This window comes from Scyliorhinus torazame, chromosome 12, assembly GCF_047496885.1.
Source record: "Scyliorhinus torazame isolate Kashiwa2021f chromosome 12, sScyTor2.1, whole genome shotgun sequence".
Classification (NCBI taxonomy): Eukaryota; Metazoa; Chordata; class Chondrichthyes; order Carcharhiniformes; family Scyliorhinidae; genus Scyliorhinus; species Scyliorhinus torazame.
The window spans coordinates 174,605,091-174,626,724 of NC_092718.1; the positions used below are offsets into that span (position 1 = coordinate 174,605,091).

A 21,634-nucleotide genomic window follows, 5' to 3' on the forward strand; every position below is an offset into this window, starting at 1 on the left:
CAGACGGGAGTCCACCACACACCTGAACATCCTCAAGGCCTCGTGCACTATCAAGGCCGAGCACCACTGTTTTAAGGCATTGAATGGCATCGGCTCTGAGCTGAACGCCCACCGGCGCCTGACGTGTCAGTTCAAAAGGGGTCATTTACCCATATCCTCTGCCATCCAGGGAACCCATGATATTTGTCACTGCGTCAGCCAGCTGAAATTATAATGATGGAGGTGTGCATTCCTGAGCAGCAGCTCCCTAACGATAGCCACTCCTGATGGTGGGGGAAAGTGCGGTGCAAGGCAGCCATACTCCAGACTTTGATCAGCTCCTTATAAAAGATGGGTAACACTTGTAAGGAGTTCAAAGACCCCTCAGGCCCCTCAGGTCTATAAACAGGCGCTGCGTGTCAGAATTCAGACCATGCACCTAACGGAAAAAATTATTTACAGGGCATACCATCTAGGAGGGGGCTCAATGTAAAGGTATTGCTGCAGGGTCTGAAGATGCATGAGTGCTACCTGAATGCAAAGGCACACCAGTAGGGGCTGGTTTAGCACACTGGGCTAAATTGCTGGCTTTTAAAGCAGACCAAGGCAGGCCAGCAGCACGGTTCAATTCCCGTACCAGGTTCCCCGAACAGGCGCCGGAATGTGGCGACCAGGGGCTTTTCACAGTAACTTCATTGAAGCCTGCTCGTGACAATAAGCGATTTTCATTTTCATTTCATCTGACCACTCTCCCTAACTAGGAGACTCAGAACTAGAGCAGCGATCCAGTGCAGCTTTTATCCCAGAAGAAGTCACTCACCACATTCAGAATTTTTGTGACAAACTCCAGGGAAGGGGTCAAAGTGACTAGCGGGTGCCACAACTTGGGCAGCAATCAGCTGGTTTATGACCAGCACCCAACCCCTGTAGGACAGCACATAAAGCTGTCCTGCCCAATGTTTCAGACAAGCAGTGACTTGGGCCTCTGGCAGCAACAGTTCACTGGCCAGGATTCCTCAGCAGGTCAGAGATGGACTCCTACATGGAGGAGACTGGTCCTGCTCAGGACCTGCCCTTGGGCAGCACGGTAGCATTGTGGATAGCACAATTGCTTCACAGCTCCAGGGTCCCAGGTTCGATTCCGGCTTGGGTCACTGTCTGTGCGGAGTCTGCACATCCTCCCCGTGTGTGCGTGGGTTTCCTCCGGGTGCTCTGGTTTCCTCCCACAGTCTAAAGATGTGCAGGTTAGGTGGATTGGCCTTGATAAATTGCCCTTAGTCTCCAAAATTGCCCTTAGTGTTGGGTGGGGTTACTGGGTTATGGGGATGGGGTGGAGGTGTTGACCTTGGGTAGGATGCTTTTTCCAAGAGCCGGTGCAGACTCGATGGGCCGAATGGCCTCCTTCTGCACTGTAAATTCTATGATCATCTATGCTCCAGGTGAAAGGCCTGAGCACCTCAAGTAGGGAGTCCACTTGCCACTGACTGACCAGGAGTCGAGAACATTTGTTCCAGTTGATCCTGACCGAGGATGCAGCAATGTATACAGCCTGGCACTCCACAGTTCCGCCGGGACAGTGAACATAAGGTGTACCTCATCAGCGCAGGCTGAAAGGGCACCCCAATGCCCGGCAGGCACAGAGCCAATCCTGAAAACCTCCTCTACAAGAGGCACAGGAAAGGCTCTGAGCTAATTTAATATAACTTGCCAGACATGGGGCAGCCCAGACGAACTCCTCTCCCAAACCAAATGGGCACCATCAGGGATCCATTGTCCTCCATTAAACCAGGGGCTGGCTCAGCACAGGGCTAAATAGCTGGCTTTTAAAGCAAACCATGGCAGGCCAGCAGCGTGGGTTCAATTCCCGTACCAGCCTCCCCCAACAGGCGCCGGAATGTGGGGACTAGGGGCTTTTCACAGTAACTTCATTTGAAGCCGACTTGTGACAATAAGCGATTTTCATTTCATTTTTTTTACCAATTAGACACTCGATGGTGTACGTTCTACCAGCCCAGCCCCAGGGAATTGCCTCTGCAGAGGCTGTAGCGAGTGCTGGTCAGCTCACCCATGCTGATAGGGCCATCAATCTTTCCGGTGCCCCCTGGGCTGACTTGCAGCAGGTCCTCCCATAAAGCTGTGTGGGAATCCCCGCTGGACAGATCTGAAGAGAACACAGCAGAGTAATAGGCTCAGGTTTGATCTCCTGCTCCTTACGAATCCGAGAAAAGGGAACTATCATCAGCCAGTAGTGTAAAGATCTGCTGATGGACCCCCTGCACTTTTTCCAGCAGATAGAAGATGGGAGAGCCATGTTCCAGGGCTTTCAACAACCAAATCCATGACCTCACATAAATGACTCATGACCTGACAAGTTCCAGGTCCCTCTTCATACATTGACCTCAGGGGCGGGTCCTCATCGGGTTGAACGAAGCATGACTCCAAAACAAGTAACTCCTTCACCAACCAACACCTCAATCCTAGATTTCTGCTTCTTGACTTCCGATGGCGGCTATGAGGGAGTAGGTCGCACATGTGGTGGCTCCCGTTTCGGTCGGACTTTTGGACCTTTCCCCCTGACATTTTTGCACTTTTGAGCGCGGAACTGGAAAGCAATAGTATTCAGGCACTGGACCCATACAGAATTGTGTGGACCTAAGAAGCCAGAGGGACCGTAAACAGCAGAATAAGTGGTCGAGTAAGGGCACCGTGGAGGCTGTGAGAGAGACCAGCATGGCTGGTGTTCAGAGCAAGGAGCCGACAGCCCAGCCCACAATGGAGCAGCTGCTGCAGACTATGCAGGAGGGCTTTTTGGCTTTGAAGCCTGACAACTTGGAGCCGCTTCAGAAGTCGTTTGACCGGATGGGCAAAAGGCTGGATGATCAGGCTGAGAAGCTCCAGCTGTTGGAGAAGTCAGTGGAGGAGCAGGCTGACTTTCAAACGGTGATGGATGTGAAAATTCAGAGGCTAAGGGACCAGCATAAAGTGCTTCTGGAAAGGCTGGAGGACCTGGACAACAGATCTCGATGGCAGAACGTGAGAATCGTGGGCCTCCCGGAGGGGGCAGTGGGGCTAGACGCTGCCGCATATGTAGAGGGTATGTTTCCGAAGTTGCTAGGGAACGAGGTGTTCCCGCGCCCGCCGGTGGTGGACGGGACACACAGAGTGCAGGTGAGGCAGCCGCGACAAGGGGGTCCCCCACGAGCGATGGTGGTACGCTTTCACAGGTACCTGGACAAGGAACTGGTGCTGCAATGGGCAAAGAACACACAAAGCTGTATTTGGGACAATACAACCCTGCGTGTGCACCAGGATTTGAGCGCTGAGGTGGCCAGGAGGAGGGGAGGCTACAGGCAGGTGAAGGAGATACTGTAGAAAAACAAGGTGAAATTCGTGCTGCTTTTTCCCGCGCGACTGTGGGTCACGTATAAGGGTCAGCACCACTATTTCGAGGAACCCAAAGAGGCGATGGACTTCGTTAAGAAGCAAGGGCTGGCCCTGAGCTGAGGACGTTTGGACTCATGTTAGAGCTTTTAAGTATATGTGCTGTCTCTCCTGTTTTGGGATGTATCTTTTTTTTTTGTTATGGTTGTTTTTTGCGTGCTCTTTGCGTGGTTTACCTGAATGTTTCCTGTTTGGGCTCTTTGCTTAGTTGAAGTTTGGCTGGGGGGGAATTAATAAAGAAAATAGTTGAAAGGGTTGGGTTCAAATGAATGCTTCATGGGAACGTTGTGCAATTTTTTTTCTGTGTCTGTATGGGAAGGACTGAAGAGGGCCTGTCATTTCTTATCTCTTTTTTTCTTGTTGAACTTGAATTGTGCTATTGTGGGGGTTTGTTTATGACTTGTGTAGAGTGTTTGCTTAAGGAGGGCTGATCTGGGGAAGTGGTGTGGAGGGGTCGGGGGTCGGGGTGACTGGGAACAATCGGTGGGAGACGGGCTGGAGCCGAGGCTGGGAGCCCCAGGCTAGCTGAGTGCAGCTAGTCAACGGGAGCCGAGGTGGGGGGTGTCCATATAGTTTGATTAGGGCAGGGGTTAGGTGATAAGAGGGTGTTGCTAGTGGGGGGGGGGGGGGAGTTGTTCTGCTGACGGGGAGGGGAACTGGGCATGGTAACAGTGAGGAGGTCATGGGTGGAGTCGGCCAGGAGGCGGGCCAGAGGAAGCGCGACACATGGCTGGGGGGCTGCCCAAGGAAAGGGGATGGCTGATCGGCAAATGGGGGAGGGGGGGGGGGCGAAGTGCCCCCTAACCAGGCTGATCATCTTAGAGGGTTAAACGGGCCAGTGAAGAGGACGCGTGTGTTTGCACATCTGCGGGTTCTGAAGGCGGACATAGTCTTGTTGCAGGAGACGCACCTGAAAGTTGCAGACCAGGTTAGGTTAAGGAAGGGCTGGGTCAGTCAGGTCTTTCATTCGGGGCTTAATTCTAAGACGAGGCGGGTTGCAATCCTGATTAATAAAAGGGTACAATTTGAGGTGGAGGGCACAGTCGTGGATGGGGCTGGCAGGTTTGTTATGGTGAGGGGTAAGAACAAAGAACAAAGAACAAAGAAAAGTACAGCCCAGGAACAGGCCTTTCGGCCCTCCAAGCCCATGCCGACCATGCTGCCCGACTAAACTACAATCTTCTACACTTCCTGGGTCCGTATCCCTCTATTCCCATCCTATTCATGTATTTGTCAAGAAGCCCCTTAAATGTCACTATCGTCCCTGCTTCCACCACCTCCTCCGGTAGCGAGTTCCAGGCACCCACTACCCTCTGCGTAAAAAACTTGCCTCGTACATCTACTCTAAACCTTGCCCCTCACACCTTAAACCTATTCCCCCTAGTAATTGACCCCTCTACCCTGGGGAAAAGCCTCTGACTATCCACCCTGTCTAGGCCACTTATAATTTTGTAGACCTCTATCAGGTCGCCCCTCAACCTCCATCGTTCCAGTGAGAACAAACCGAGTTTATTCAACCGCTTCTCATAGCTAATGCCCTCCATACCAGGCAACATTCTGGTAAATCTCTTCTGCACCCTCTCTAAAGCCTCCACATCCTTCTGGTAGTGTGGCGACCAGAATTGAACACTATACTCCAAGTGTGGCCTAACTAAGGTTCTATACAGCTGCAACATGACTTGCCAATTCTTATACTCAATGCCCCGGCCAATGAAGGCAAGCATGCCGTATGCCTTCTTAACTACCTTCTCCACCTGTGTTGCCCCTTTCAGTGACCTGTGGACCTGTACACCTAGTTCTCTCTGACTGTCAATACTCATGAGGGTTCTACCATTCACTGTATGTTCCCTACCTGCATTCGACCTTCCAAAATGCATGACCTCACATTTGTCCAGATTAAACTCCATCTGCCATCTCTCCGCCCAAGTCTCCAAACAATCTAAATCCTGCTGTATCCTCTGACAGCCCTCATCGCTATCCGCAATTCCACCAACCTTTGTGTCATCTGCAAACTTACTAATCAGACCAGTTACATTTTCCTCCAAATCATTTATATATACTACAAACAGCAAAGGTCCCAGCACTGATCCCTGCGGAACACCATGAGTCACAGCCCTCCAATTAGAAAAGCATCCTTCCATTGCTACTCTCTGCCTTCTATGACCTAGCCAGTTCTGTACCCACCTTCCCAGCTCACCCCTGATCCCGTGTGACTTCACCTTTTGTACTAGTCTACCATGAGGGACTGTGTCAAAGGCCTTACTGATGTCCATATAGACAACATCCACTGCCCTACCTCGAAGGGGTGAGAGTAGCCCTGGTCAGTGTGTATGCCCCTAATTGGGACAATGTGGATTTTATTAGGAGGATGCTAGGGAAGATCCCCGACTTGGACTCGCGCAAGTTGATCATGGGCGGGGATTTTAATACAGTCCTGGACCTGAGCCTGGAGCGGTCATGCTCAAGAACGGGCAGGTTGCCAGCGATGGCAAAGGAACTGAGAGGGTTCATGGCGCAAATGGGGGGAGTGGATCCGTGGAGATTTAGCCGGCCGACGGGAGGGAGTTCTCGTACTACTCCCACGTCCACAAGATGTAGTCCTGAATTGACTACTTTGTTGTGAGTAAGGACCTGCTGGCCGAAATGGTGGGGGCAGAATATTCGGCAATTGCCATATCGGACCATGCTCCGCACTGGGTAGACCTGCAGTTTTGTAAGGACAGCTTTCAGCGCCCACCATGGAGGCTGGAAGTTGGACTACTCGCGGACGAGGCGGTGTGCGAGAGGCTGAGGAAATGCATAGAGAATTACCTGCAGGTGAGCGATACTGGAGAAGTCTCGGCAGTGGTGCTCTGGGAGGCACTGAAGGCAGTGGTGAGAGGGGAGCTGATTTCAATCCGGGCGTACAGGGACAGGACAGACAGGGCAGAGACGGACCGAATGATTAAGGAAATTCTACGGACGGACAGGATTACGCGGAATCCCCGAGGCCAGAGTTACTCAGGAAACGACAGAGGCTGCAGGCCAAATTTGGGGTGCTGACTACAGGAAAGGCTGTAGAGCAGCTTAGAAAGGTAAAAGGCGCGATTTATGAGCATGGAGAGAAGGCCAGTAGAATGCTTGCGCAGCAACTGAGGAAGAGGGAAGCGGCTAGGGAAATAGGGAGGGTAGTGGATGGGGAAGGTAATCTAGTGGGTGATCCAGCAGGGCTGAATAAGGTCTTTAGGGACTTTTATAGGAAGCTGTACACTTCGGAACCACCCGGGGGACCAGGGGGGGATGAGGCGATTCTTGGACAGACTGACCTGCCCAAGAGTGGGGAGGGGGCTGGTGGACGGACTGGGGGCCCTGGTCAGGATCGAAGAGGTGTTGGGGGGGGCCTGAAGGACATGCAGTCGGGTAAAGCCCCGGGGCCGGACGGGTATCCGGTGGAGTTTTACAAAGTATTTGCCGGCATAGTGGGGCCGGTGATGGTCAGGGTCTTTAACGAGGCAAGAGACAGAGGGAGTTTACCCCCGACGATGTCGCAGGCCACCATCTCACTCATTCTGAAACGGGATAAGAACCCGGAGGCCTGTGGGTCATACAGTCCGATCTCTTTGATTAACGTAGACGCCAAGTTACTGGCCAAGATTCTGGCGACCAGTATTGAGGACTGTGTACCGGATGCAATTGTGGAGACCAAACCGGGTTTGAAAAGGGGAGGTAGCTGGTGGCCAACATAAGAAGGCTGCTCAACGTGATTATGTTGCCCCCGGAGAGTAGGGAGGTAGAGATAGTGGTAGCCATGGATGTTGAAAAGGCTTTTGACCGGGTCGAGTGGGATTATCTGTGGGAGGTACTAGGATGGTTCGGGTTCGGGGTGGGGGGGGGGGGGGGGGGGGGGGGGGGCGGTCATCGACTGGGCTAAGCTATTGTATCAGGCCCCGGAGGCGAGTTTAAGGATGAACAAGACGACATCGGACTACTTTAGACTGCACCATGGGACGAGACAGGGCTGTCCTTTCTCCCCACTGCTGTTTGCGCTGGCCATAGAGCCGCTGGCAATTGCACTGAGAGCTTTGAGGGGCTGGAAAGGCTGGTCCGGGGGGGAGTGGAACATAGAGTCTCGTTATACGTGGATGATTTGCTGTTATATGTAGCGGACCCAATGATGGGGATGGATGGTATTATGGCAACCCTGAGGGAATTTGGCCGGTTCTCCGGATACAAACTGAACATGGCTAAGAGCGAGTTGTTTGTAATTCAGGCGAGGGGGCAGGAGAGTAGGCTGCCGTTCAGGCTAGTGGGGGACAGTTTCCGATATTTGGGGATTCAGGTGGCACAGGACTGGGGCAAGTTGCACAAGCTCAACCTGTCCCGACTGGTGGAATGAGTGACGGAGGAGGTCCGGAGGTGGGATATGCTCCCGCTGCCATTGGCGGGGAGGGTGCAGACTGTTAAGATGACGATTCTCCCGCGGTTCTTGTTTGTTTTTAAGTGTCTCCCCATCTTTATCCCACATTCCTTCTTTAAGGAGGCTGAATAAAGTTATTCTGGGATTTGTATGGGCAGGGAAGTCCCCGCGGGTGAAGAGGGTGATGCTTGAAAAGAACAGAGGAGAAGGGGGGCTGGCGTCGCCGAACTTCAGCAACTATTATTGGGCGACCAACATAGCGATGATAAGGAAATGGACGGTTTGGGATCGGATGGAGACTGCTTCGTGCAGGGGCACTAGCTTATCAGCCCTGGTCACGGCACCTCTGCCGCTTTCGCGCCGGCACGGTACTCCACCAGCCTGATAGTGGTGGCAGCTCTTCGGATCTGGGGCCAGTGGAGGAGGCATGTAGGGGAGGTAAGAGCATCGGTGTGGACCCCAATCTGCGGCAACCACCGATTTGCCCCAGGGAACATGGACGGGGGGTATCGACTGTGGAGGAGGGCGGGGATTGTGAGGATGGGGGGGATCTGTTCCTGGAAGGGAGCTTGCCGAGCATGAGGGCGCTGCAGGAGAAGTTTGGGCTGACGAGAGGGAACGACTTTAGATACTTGCAGGTGAGGGATTTTGTACACAGACTGGTGCCGTCCTTCCCACGTCTCCCGCCGAAGGGGATGCAGGACAGGGTAGTTTCTAGGGGAGAGGTGGGAGAGGGTAGAGTTTCAGACGTCTACAAGGAGCTAATGAGAGCTGAGGATACGCAGACCGAGGACCTGAAGCTTAAGTGGGAGGAGAAGCTCGGGGGGAAGAGCTGGAGGACGGTATTTGGGCAGAAGCCCTGAGCAGAATAAACACGACCGCAACATGCGCCAGGCTCAGCCTGATCCAGTTTAAGGTCGTGCACCAGGCCCACATGATGGTGGCCCAGATGAGTAAATTCTTCGGGCTGGAGGACAAGTGTGCTAGATGCGCCGGAGGGCCGACTAACCATGTACACATGATCTGGTCGTGCCCTAAACTCGGGGGGTATTGGCAGAGATTAGCAGATGTCATGTCCCGGGTGTTGAAAACTGGGGTGGTAATGAGCCCGGAGGTGGCAATCTTTGGGGTTTCGGAGGACCCGGGTGTCCAGGAAGAGAGAGAGGCCAATGTTCTGGCCTTTGCTTCCCTGGTAGCCCGGCAACGAATACTGTTAGCATGGAGGGACTCAAAGCCCCCGAGGGCTGGGGTGTGGCTATCGGACTTGGCGAGCTTTCTGGGCCAAGAGAAAGTCAAGTTCGCTTTGAGAGGTTCGCTACTAGGGTTCGCCCAAAGGTGGAAGCCATTTATTGACTTCTTCGCAGAGGAGTAAGCATCAGCAGGGTGGGGGGGGCTAGGGTAGAATAGAGTAGAGTAGGGGGATATCGAGGCAGGTCCGTGCGTGAACAGAGCCATGGTTTGCATTATGTTTAATATGGAATTTGTGTCTTGACTTCTTTTTTTGTTTGTACAGTACAATGCCATTTTTTCTATATGCCTAAAATACCTCAATAAAATTGTTTGTTAAAAAAAAAAGATTTCTGCTTCTTTGTCGAACCCTTTGCACATTCCTGACAGAAGACACAGACATGAGCTTTGCCCACGTCCCACCATGCCCTCAAGGAGGGGAAGCCTCCCTGCTTCCTTCTCCAGCTGGCCCAGAAGCTATGGAATGAGTCCAGGAATCACTCGTCCTCCAACAGCAGTTTGCTAAAATGCCAGTACGTAGACCCCATCCAAGTGCATAACAGACCAGGTTCTGCCCACACCAGATGGTGCTCTGAGCATAACACCTGCTGCACAGAGGCCTTTGGAAAACAGGACATGTACACTTCAGAAATGTAAAGGCAGTCAAATCTGGACGCTTCGACTCCAGGCAGCACAAAAGTGAAACGTCAGAGTCAGGGTGGAGATGTCACCAACAAATTGAAAGACCTGATCAGCTTCCTCAACTTCCCCATCGATGCTGAACGGCGTGGGGCACCGCCATAAACCCGGGCCCTGTGGATACAATTGAACGCCCCCCCCCAAAGAACAACGCACTTGCCCACATCAATGGAGCTGAGATAAGCAGAAAGGTCTTCATGGAAGCTCATTTGCTACAGCCCAGTCTGGGGAACATACAGATTCACAAAGTGAATGTAACTCTCCCCAAGCAGACAGCGAGGTGCAGCAACCGGCCCAGCACAAGCTCCTTGACCCCCTAGGATCTCCAGCTGAAAATGTGGGGCCAACAAGATAGCAGCACCACCGGGATTAGAGGCCAGATGATTTGTGTTGACCTCGCCAACTCTCCAGAAGATGCTTTGTCTCCTGGAATGGTGTGGTCTTCCTTCACTAGTTAGACCACACTTGGAAAACTGGCACAGTTTAGTTCCCTTATCTATAGAAGGATATACTGGCATTAGAGACTGGCCAGAGAATGTTCACTAAATTGATCCAGGTTATGGAGGGATTTACTTATGGTGCAGGCTGAGTAGGTTGGGCTTATATTTATTGGAGCTTAAAAGAATGAGAATTGACTTTGTTGAAATACCTATGATTCTCAGGGGGCTTGATAGGGTAGATACTATGAGTTTGTTTCTCCTTGGGCAGAATCTGGGAACAGAGCGCATAATCTCAGAGTATGGGGTTGACCATTAAGACAGAGATGAGAAGGACTTTTTTTTATCTCAGAGGGTAGTGAATCTGTTGAATTCTTTACTGCAGAGGGCTGTAGAGGCTGGGTCCCTTCAGAAGGTGGTGGTGAGTTGCCTTCTTGAACCAGTGCCGTCCCTGAGGTATAGGTGCACACACACAGTGCTGTTAGGGAGGCAGTTCCAGTATTTTGATCCAGCAACAGTGAAGCAACGCCGATATATTTCCAAGTCACGGTGGTGAGTGACTTGGAGGGGAACTTTCAGGTGGTGGGGTTCCCAGATACCTGCTGCTCTTTTCCTTCTCGGTGGTAGTGGTCGTGGGTTTGGAAAGTGCTGCCGAAGGAACCTTGGTGAGTTCCTGCAGTGCATCTTGCAGATGGTACACACAGCTGCTACTGTTCGTCGGTGGTGGAGGGTTTGAATGCTTGTGAAAAGGGTAACAAACAAGCAGGCTGTTTTGCCCTGAGTGTTGTTGGAGCTGCACTCATCCAGACAAGTGGAGAGTATTCCATTACACTCCTGACTTGTGTCTTGTTGATGGTGGACAGGCTTTGGGGTCGGTCAGGAGGTGAGTTACTTGCCGTAGGACTCCTAACCTTTGACCTGCTCTGGTAGCCACAGTGTTAAGTTTCTGATCAATATTAACCCCCAGGATGTTGATTGTGGGGATTCAGCGATTGTAATGCCATTGAATGTCAAGGGGCGGTAGTTAGATCCTCTTGTGTAGGAGATGGTCATTGCCTGGCACTTGTGTTGCTCGAATGTAATGAGCCATTTGTCAGCCTAAGCCTGGATATTGTCCAGATCTTGCTGCATTTGGACTTGGACTGCTTCATTATCTGAGGAGTCGCGAATGATGCTGAACATTGTGCAGTCATCTGCGAACTTCCCCACTTTTGACCTTATGTTAGAAGGGAGGTCATTGATGAAGCAGCTGAAGATGGTTGGGCCTAGGACACTACCCTGAGGAAGTCCTGCAGTGATGTCCTGGAGCTGAGACGATTGACCTCCAACCACCACAACAATCTTCCTTTGTGCAAGTTTTGACTCCATCCAGCGGAGAGTTTCCCCCCTGATTTCCATTGACTCCAGTTTAGCTAGGTCTCCTTGATGCCATATTCGGTCAAATTTTGCCGTGATGTCAAGGCCAGTCAACCTCATCTCACGTCCGGCATTCAGCCATGTTTGAACCAAGGCTGTAATGAGGTCAGGAGCTGAGTCTCTCTGGCGGACCCCAAATTTAGTGTCCATGAGCAGGTTGTTTCTGAGTTAATGCTGCTTGAGAGCACTGTTGATGACTGCTTCTATCATTTTGCTGATGATTGTGAGTAGACTGATAGGTTGGTAATTGGCTGGGTTGGATTTATCCTCTTTCTTATGTACATGACACACGTGGGCAATTTTCCACATTGTTGGGTAGATGCCAGTGTTGTAGCTGTACAGGAAGAGCTTGGCCAGGGGTGCAGCAAGTTTTGGAGCACAAGTCTTCAGTACTATTGCTGGGATATTGTCAGGGCCTTTGCAGTATCCAGTGCCTTCAGCCATTTATTGAAATCATGTGGAGTGAACTGCATTGGCTGAAGACTGACATCTGGGATGCCGGGGACCTCGGGAGACCGAGATGGATCATCTACTCGGCACTTCTGGCTGATGATTGCTGCGAATGCTTCAACCTTGTCTCTTGCACAGATGTGCTGGGCTTCTCCATCTTTGAGGATAGGGATATTTGTGGGGCCTCCTTCTCCAGTGAGTTGTTTAATTATCCACCATTCATGGCTGGATATGGCAGGACTGCAGAGCTTAGATCTGATGCATTTGTTGTGGAATAGCTTCGGCGATGGATATCCAGGGTGGCTGTGTCCCGAAGATCATAAAATTGCAATGGCGATGCTTCTGATAATGATTGCTTCAGTGCTTTGAAGAGATATTGCTGGTTTTAGTGTCACAAAAACGATACTTCCTTTCACGATGAAGATATCGGAGCAAAATTGGGAATGTACGGAGGCAGGAAATTAAAGAGACTGAGACATCTTTGAAAACCTTCTTTATCTTGAGGAGTTGGCATGGCCTAATATCATTTAATTTCCTTGCATCAGGATATATGACAACACTGGAATAAACGGAACAGAAGACATTAATCTGATGCTCATTGAGTGCCACTTGCATCAATAAATCGTCATGACACGCTGGAATAGTGTGTTGTCAATTCCAGCCTCATTTAACCAGGAGTTGCAACATAAGTGAATTTAGATTTTATTTGCTGAGCCCAATAAACTGCCGTCATCAGGTTTATAACTTTAACACAAGGAACCTTTTATTATCAACAGTAATTATAATTAAACTGACTGAAAGCTGTAACTGACTATCTAATACCCCTTTCCCCAAACTCTATCCCCACTCCCTACACACACACACGGCAGAGTGAAAGGGTGATTGGGAGGTAAAGAAAATATTAACAAAAATAAAAGGACGCACTAGGTTGGATTCCAGTTCATGTCTTTCTGGAGTTCAAGTTTTTGTTTCGGTACTTCTTCCTTCTAGGCTTGAGATGTTTTTTTCCTCTGGCAAGATTGCATACTTTTTCTGTAGATTCAGGAGTAGTTCAAGTTTACAGCAGCGATGTGCTTGGCATTCACTGGTTTTAGAACAGTAAAGCATTTCTTCACTTCAGCAGAGAGAGAGAGAGTGACTACCCATTTTACTTCCAAGTCCAAACACTTCTGCCAAGCTCCCTCAGAAAGCATCACAGAGGAACAAATCACTGATTGTTGTCAGGCAGAAGATTGTCCCTGGCCAATCCACAGGTTGCTAGCCAACGAATTGAACCTACTTCCTCCAAAACTGGTTCCTAAGATTCACTTGATGCTGATGAGTTTGTTTCTGCTCTCCAAAATACAAAACCTAGCAACACAATGCCCTCACAAGCAGGCTGCTTCAGCTCAAGTCCTCTGCTTAAAAGCACATTCCGAATAAGGGTCCAAGGACCAAAAATAAATAAAATAAAATGGGAATTAAGAAATAAACAGGAAGGAGTCCTACAAAGCGCAGATTATGGCCATGTTCTTGCTTTGCTTATCCCACATTGGCGACATCATCTGCAATGCAGATATATCCTGTTGCACTTAAAACAGTCCATGTGAGCTTGAAAGAAATCCTGGTTAACAGATAGCCCAAAAGTAGTATGTAGTAAGCTCTTGGAACTTCCACAAGATGAAAAGACCAGGGACAATGCTAGGCATTAAGCTTTGGGATGAAATTTGTTCCTTCAAAGGCTGAAGGCCCTGACAATATTCCGAAAATGGGACTGAACACTTGAGCTCCGAACTTTCCACGTCCCTAGCCGAGCTATCCCAGTACAGCTACAACACTACCATTACCCGGCAATGTGCAAATTTGCCCAGATATATCCTGCACACAGAAAGCAGGACATATCCCACCCAGCAAATTACAGCCCTATCAGTCTACCATCGATCATCAGTAAAGTGATGGAAGGAGTCATCAACAGAGAAATCAAGCAGCACTTTCTTAGCAATAACCTGCTCACTGATGCCCAATTTGGGATGCGCCAGGGCCACTCAACTCATTACAGTTTTGATTCAAACATGTGCAAAAGAATTGAGCTCCAGGGGCGAAGTGAGAGTGATATCAAGGTCGCACCCGACTGGCTGTGACATCAAGGAGGCCTAGCAAATGGGAATCAGGGAGCTCTGGTTCAGTCATACCTAGGACAAATTAATCTGGTTGTGATTGTTGGGGTCAGTCATCTCAGCTACAGGACATCACAAGAGTTCCTCAGGGGCGTCGGAGGCCCAATTATCTTCAGCAGCTTCATCAATGGCCTTCCTTCCATCGTAAGTATTACATGACCCCAACAGTGGCTACTGGACTGAAACCCCAACATTTTAGCTTATTTGGTAAGACTGTGCGGAAAGACCGATTTGCTCCAGGACTGATTGCAAGAAGAAATAGGGATTTGGCATTTTTTACAAAAAACTTTATTATGAACACAATAGGAAACTCTTTCACTTCACACCCAGAAAGAATAGCTTACCATTACCCGCTTAAACGATACTACTCAATTCCCCATTAAAGAACAAGAAAAGAAACATAGTACATGATCTGGCGGCCTCAATATACTCACACTCAAGCGTAACGAGGCTGCTGAATAGTGGGAGAGGCTAAAAATGAGAACCGCGCCAGGCACCAAACAGTTTGTGATACAAACGGCCTGCTCCGTTGGCAAAATCGAAATCTCGCTGTATTGTGGCGAGAAATCAAGTATCACCACGTAAGCTCCGTTTGCATACAATTAACAAGAACCATCCCTTATCCAATGGCCTCCCATCATTCAGAAGCCTCCCCAGCAAGTAGTCACGCTGGCGCCGATTAGAACCCCTTTTTAAAATCGTGAACCTGACGGAAGGGCTCCTGTGGGGAGCCGAGGAGTTGAGTAGCCATCTCCGCTCACAGGCAAAGAGCCCGGGGGCACTGGGCTTGCTGCCCCAATGCTTGCCGGGGGATGGGGGACCTTTGGCTGGGTGTGGGTGGATCCTCCACAGGGATGGGCTGCCGTGGGAGGGTGGGGGGAGAGGAGCTGGGGGATAACTGGGGGGCAATCGCTCGCGGCACCACTATGCCAACCCCCTGGATCCAACCCCATTCTATGGGCAACCTTTGTCCCTGCCCGTCTGCCTCACCTAATGCCGCTGGGAGGTAGTGGCAGCTGCAGTGAGTGCAAGCGGCATGACCAGGAGGACTGTCGTCCAATGTAGGAAGAAGACGGACGACATTCAACAAGCTGCAAGGGTAATTTGCCACCCCTCTCATGGCATCAGTCCCGCATGCCATCCCTCAATTTCCCAAACCCCCTCCCGTCCCCCATCACCCTCCGCAAACCACTGGCTGACACTCGCATCCTCGCAACATCCGATCTTCGAGCTTGTTCCTCAGAACCCCTGGCACCCACCAACGCAACCCCTTCATGTCAGGAAATTGTCAGATTTAATGTATATTATGGAAGTGGCTTGTGCCACCATCCTGGGAAGGCAGTGGAGCGGACTGTAAAATACCCATTAGATGTCTGTGCACATGAGGACTGGACAGATGATGAAATACTCAAAAACATGGCAATGGCACTGGAGGAGAGGAGGACAGTCAGAGGTGTTCTGGGACCGAGAGTCTTTGGAAACCTGCCACTCTTTCATGCACTGCCTCCTGCTGGGAGCTGCTCGACTGAATTGTGACTTTCCTCAGAAGCAGATGAGGAATTTTACCTTGTGTCTCCCAGACATAAAGTGGTGCTGGATTCCATTTGGCCGCCGAGTTATATACTAAGGTCCCCGAGACCATTATGTGATTGACGTGCCGAAGTGTGATACTTCCACTTATGTATCCAGACAATTTTGTGTTGCTCGTACAGGCTTCTTGCCTCCCATTACAAAAATCAATCACTCCCAACAAGATAAGCAAATGTGATGAATTTATGTATTAATTTATTGGCAGGGTGCAAATTATGTGATGCTGCCATGACTTTCAATGTGCACTTGCTGATCCGCCTCCCAAAAAGCGTAGAGTTGTAAGCTCCATTGTGGACTCATTCATGCCTCCTCTTTGAGGCATGCAATTGGCCGGCAGAGCAACAGCTCAAAGGGTATAGGGGAATTATCTCCCAAGTGGTGAATAAGTTTCTTCTTATGCAAAATAGGCCACTCATGTTGGGAGAGTTCATAAGCTCCTTAGCTCTAAGGAGCAAGACGACAGTGCCCATGAAACCATCCGAGGATTACAGGCTCAGGAAATAGCAGCTTTAGTTAGATGTGGCGAAATCATTCGGATTGAATTGGCTTGTGTATACCATCAAATGCGCAAGGATTGGGTGTTCTTTTGTACACCACAGTACAGAGCTGAAACAATGCAAATAAATTATTCAATTGTTTTATTTGGCAACAAACAAATCAGGGAATTTTCCCAAAACGCCTTGAGATGTATGGATGAATGCCATCCCAATAATGATCTTAATAATCTTTATTAGTGTCACAAGTAAGCTTACATTAACACTGCAATGAAGTTACTGTGAAGAGCCCCTAGTCACCACATTCCGGCGTCTGTTCGGGTACACTGAGGGAAAATTCATAATGTCCAATTCACCTAACAGCACATCTTTCAGGATTTGTGGGAGGAAACCAGAGTACCCGGAGGAAACCATGCAGACAGTGTGCAGGCTCCGTACAGACAGTGACCCAACCTGGGAACCCGGGTCAAGGGCGACACCGTGGCACAGTGATTAGCACTGTTGCTTCACAGCTCCAGGGTCCCGGGTTAGATTCCCGGCTTGGGTCACCTTCTGGGTGGAGGCTGCACGTTCTCCCCATGTCTGCGTGGGTTTCCTCCGGGTGCTCCGGTTTCCTCCCACAGTTCAAAGATGTGCAGGTTAGGTGGATTGGCCATGATTAATTGCCCTTAGTGTCCAAACAAAACAAGTTAGGTGGGGTTACGGGGATAGGGTGGAGATATGGACTTGTGTAGGGTGCTCTTTCCAAGGGTTGGTGCTGATTCGATGGGCCGAATGGCCTCCTTCTGCACTGTAAATTCTATGATTCTATGAACTTGACCCAATCAGTGGCACTGATGTTTAATTCTGCAGATCTCATTAGCACAATTAACTAGTCAAGGAAAGATAAGGTAGCATATCTGAAAATGACTGCCGCTTGTGGCAGCTGATTAACATAGAACATAGAACATAGAAAATACAGCACAGAACAGGCCCTTCGGCCCACGATGTTGTGCCGAACCTTTGTCCTAGATTAATCATAGATTATCATTGAATTTACAGTGCAGAAGGAGGCCATTCAGCCCTTTGAGTCTGCACCGGCTCTTGGAAAGAGCACCCTACCCAAACTCAACACCTCCACCCAACACCAAGGGCAATTTGGACATTAAGGGCAATTTATCATTGGCCAATTCACCTAACCCGCACATCTTTGGATTGTGGGAGGAAACCGGAGCACCCGGAGGAAACCCACGCAGACACGGGGAGGACGTGCAGACTCCGCACAGACAGTGACCCAAGCCGGAATCGAACCTGGGACCCTGGAGCTGTGAAGCAATTGTGCTATCCACAATGCTACCGTGCTGCCCTTGAGAACAAATAAATCTACACTATATCATTTTACCGTAATCCATGTACCTATCCAATAGCTGCTTGAAGGTCCCTAATGTTTCCGACTCAAGTTAAATTAATCAATTTAAATCGGATTTAAGTTCCTAGAAACATAGAAAAGATTAAACCGAAGTAAATTAATTGCCTTGAGCTTCAATTGATTAAGTATGTAAAATGCGTTGGCGCAGTGGTTAGCGGCCCACGTGGGGAGCAAAGGCCCACTTTGAGCAAGTAAATGAGGCTCCGCCGAGGGAACCTGAGGAGCGGGCAAAAGCACGGGGGCGAGGGGGGAGCTGTTCGGTCGGGACAGGCTCCACTTGAACTAGGCCGAAACCTGGTGCATCGAAGGCTGAGAAATCAGCCTGTCAACTAATGGGAGGAAGCGTTGGGGAGGGGATAAGTTTCTCAGTCAGGAGGGTCAAGTCAAGGTTGGACAGGGCAGATTTGGAAAAAATCGAGGGGGGTGGGGGGGCCTTGTCAATCGAGAATCTGTCCACCTCGGCCTGAAAAACATTCGCAGTCTCCACTTCCGCCGCCTCTCAAGGGAGAGAGTTCCAGAGACTCGCCCCACCCTGAGAGAAATCATTTCTCCCCGTCTCCGTTTTAAACGGGCCCCCCCCCCCTCCTTATTTTTAAACGGTGACCCCCCCCCCCCTCGTTCTCGATTTTCCCACAAGAGGAAACGCCCTCTCCACATCCCTCAGGATCTGAAAGGTTTCGATCGAGTCACCTCTCGCTCTTCTAAACTCCAGGGGATACGAACCCGACCTCTCCGACCCTTTCCTCATCGGACAACCCGCCCATTCCCGGGGTTAGTCCGGGAAACCTTCCCTGAACCGCTTCCCACACGTTGACATCTTTCCTCAGATAAGGAGGGCGATACCGTCCACAACACTCCAGAGGTGGTCTCGCCAACGCCCTGTACAACTGACGCCTAGAGTGAAGCCTGCAATTAGCATCAGTAGCGCATTTCTCGAGGGTACCCTCATTCTCCCAGTTCACAAGGGTTGCAGAGTTGACAAACTTTCCATCAGCCATCAAGCCAAACATTAACTCCTGACAGTCAAACTTCACTGACAGAAGTGAATTCCTTGCACTTAACCCCTTTGTCCTTACAGTGCTGCCTCAGTGGCCTTCCACTCACACTACAGTTGTCCTCCCCCAAGCGAGAGGGTCTTCATACCTCATGAGGCAAGGATGCAACTCATTTCTGAGTCCACACTCTGCCCCTGCAGCCTGGCCTCGCATGGAATCCCATCCAAGAATCTCATAATCACCTCAGTGCAGTAACCTCATCTAATCTGTACATTTGTAGACATAAAGGGGCAATTTAGAATTTGCAATCCACCTAACCTGCACATCTTTGGATTGTGGAAGGAAACAGGAGCACCCAGAGGGGGAGGGCGGGGGGGTTGGAAATGTGAAAATTTCACTTCGCTGCACTCCTTCCATCGCAAGAACATTCTGATGTGGGTGGGTTTTTTGCCTCAATAGAAACGAACTCATTTTTGTTTCAAACTTCATGAAAACTGATTGTCATAATATCCACTCATGTATATAATGAGATGCAGACAGGCAGTGATTGACACATAGGTTGACCAGTAAGCATACAACACAGCACAGCCAATCACCAGACAGGACACTACCACTATAAAGCCAGAGGGCACTAGCTTTCCCGCTCTCTCGGGACCCAGCTACTGAGACAGTCAGAGTCGATGAGCTAGCAAGCACAAACACCATGCGGTAGCTAGTAAGTCTGGTCAGGCTACTACAAGGTCACTAGTCAGATCAGTATAGTGTCGACCCACAGCTGAGTATGTACAGCAGTTCATCTAGTTGAATAAAACAGTGTTGGATCTTCTCCTGTGTTAGACGTCTGTTTCTAACTTCCCTGCATCGAGTGCAGTCCACATCGAACCAACCTGCCTAACACATCAGTGTGGTGCTCACCAGATTGTGCCCAGAAGCCTGACCACTAACATTTCCCCCCAAGTCATGTGTATCTGCGCTGATGGAGGGTGGGGACGACTATCATGGTGGCATCCTCGGGGCTCTTCTCCGAGGTGCTCTCCTGGGAGGCGGGAGAGGGGCCACCCCGAATGGGCCGCCACCATCGGCTGGAGGACCTGCAGGAGAATGGACTTGTGATCAGTGGGAGGGATGGGTCAGTCAGTAAGACAATCACAACTCACGTTTGACAGGTCTTCCGGGTGGATCCCAGTGGCTCCTCACCTCTGCGTTGTCTGCTAGCCTCCATGTTGGTGACTGCCCTCTCCTTGGCCACGCCGGTCACCTGCAGGGCCCCCTCCTCGAAGAAGGTGAGGATGCTCAAGTCCAGCACCCTTCCACCAGTCTGGGCCCTCTCCCGCCGATTGCGGGAGAGCTTTTCCTGAGGAGACACAGTGAGGGCATCAGCAGCTACATGTGCGGTTCAGTGGTGGGAGAGGGGGTGTGAAGGCCGGGTTGGGCAGGAAGGGGGAGGGAGGACTGGGGGTCAGTTGGAGAGTTGGGGGGTGGATGCTCCCTTCGGCAGGTATGGTGGGGGCATTGATGTCTATTCTCTTGTGCTGCCCGGTGTAGGTCATTGACCTTCTTCCTGCATTGGAGGCCAGTCTTGTTGGGCACACTGCCCGAGCTGACTGCTGCCACCACCTCATCCCAGGCAGCACTGGATGCCTTGTGGCTCACCCTCCAGTGCCCTGGGGGGGAAAGGACATCCCTCCTGGTCTCCATCGCATCCAGGAGCCTCCCCAGGTCAGCGTGCCCGAATCTTACAGCCGGTCTCCTCGGCGCTGCTATTGTGAGCTGGTTGGCGTTGGCCGAGTAAGTGCAGTTTAAGTGCTGCTCGACCTTGTTCGGCAAATCAGCTGGCGAGGCGTTATTGGTGGCAAGAAGCCCGTGAGGCCTCCTTAAGTGGACCAATTAACGTTAGTTTGCGCTGCCGAGCGCCAGGAAACGCGCGGCGATTCCCGCTCGCTACCACACTTGGAAATCTTTCCGGAAGCTTCAAGGATTTAAACCAAGCTACTTGGTGCGCTGGCAGAGTCAGAAAACATGACAAGATTCCAAACTGACAATCACTAGCATTTAGAGGGACTATGACAGCAGATAAATGGGAACACCACCAGCAGGAGGTTACCCACCAAGCCACTCACCACCCTGACTTGGAAATGTATCACCGTTCGTCACGATCATTGGGTCAATGTCACAGAAAATACAGTGCAGAAAAGGCCCTTCGGCCCATCGAGTCTGCACGGCAGCATAAAAGGCACCCGATCTGCCAATCCTAATCACATTTGCCAGCACTTGGCCCATAGCCTCGAATGTTAAGAAGTGGCAAGTGCTCATCCAGGTACTTTTTAAAGGATGTGAGGCAACCCGCCTCTACCACCCTTCCAGGCAGTGCGTTCCAGACCATCATCACCCTGTGGGTAAAAAGGTTTTCCCTCAAATCCCCCTGAACCTCCCGCCCCTCACGATGAACTTGTGTCCCCTCGTAACCGACGCTTCAACTAAGGGGAACAGCTGTTCCTTATCCACCCTATCCATGCCCCTCATAATCTTGTACACCTCAATCAGGTCGCCCCTCAGTCTTCTCTGCTCCAGTGAAAACAATCCAAGCCTATCCATGCTCTCTTCATAACTTAAATGTTCCATCCCAGGCAACATCCTGATGAATCGCCTCCGCACCCCCTCCAATGAATCACATCCTTCCTATAATGTGGCGACCAGAATTGCACACAGTACTCCAGCTGCGGCCTCACCAATGTTCTATATACCTCCAACATGACTTCCTTACTTTTGGATTCAATGCCACGATGGATAAAGGCAAGTGTACCATATGCCCTTTTTCACCACCCTATTAACCTGCCCTTCTGCCTTCAGAGATCTATTTACAAACATGCCAAGGTCTCTTTGTTCCTCAGGACTTCCCAGTGGGATGTCATACATTGAATATTTCCTTGTCAAATCGCTCCTTCC

The 21,634-nt window shown here is 50.6% G+C and overlaps 1 protein-coding gene across 2 annotated transcripts in view; it reads right to left on the reverse strand.

The window, feature by feature from the left end:
- LOC140386754 (uncharacterized) overlaps window positions 1–21,634 on the reverse strand; it is a 167,580-nt gene that overhangs the window by 141,922 nt on the left and 4,024 nt on the right. The window contains exon 2 of one of the 2 annotated variants that reach the window (XM_072469411.1): window positions 19,846–20,042. The exons of the other annotated variant lie outside the window; for it this stretch is intronic. Coding sequence (XP_072325512.1) covers window positions 19,846–19,910 — 65 coding nt within the window. The 5' untranslated portion in view covers window positions 19,911–20,042. The remainder of the gene's footprint in view (window positions 1–19,845; window positions 20,043–21,634) is intronic. 2 annotated transcript variants of the gene reach the window in all.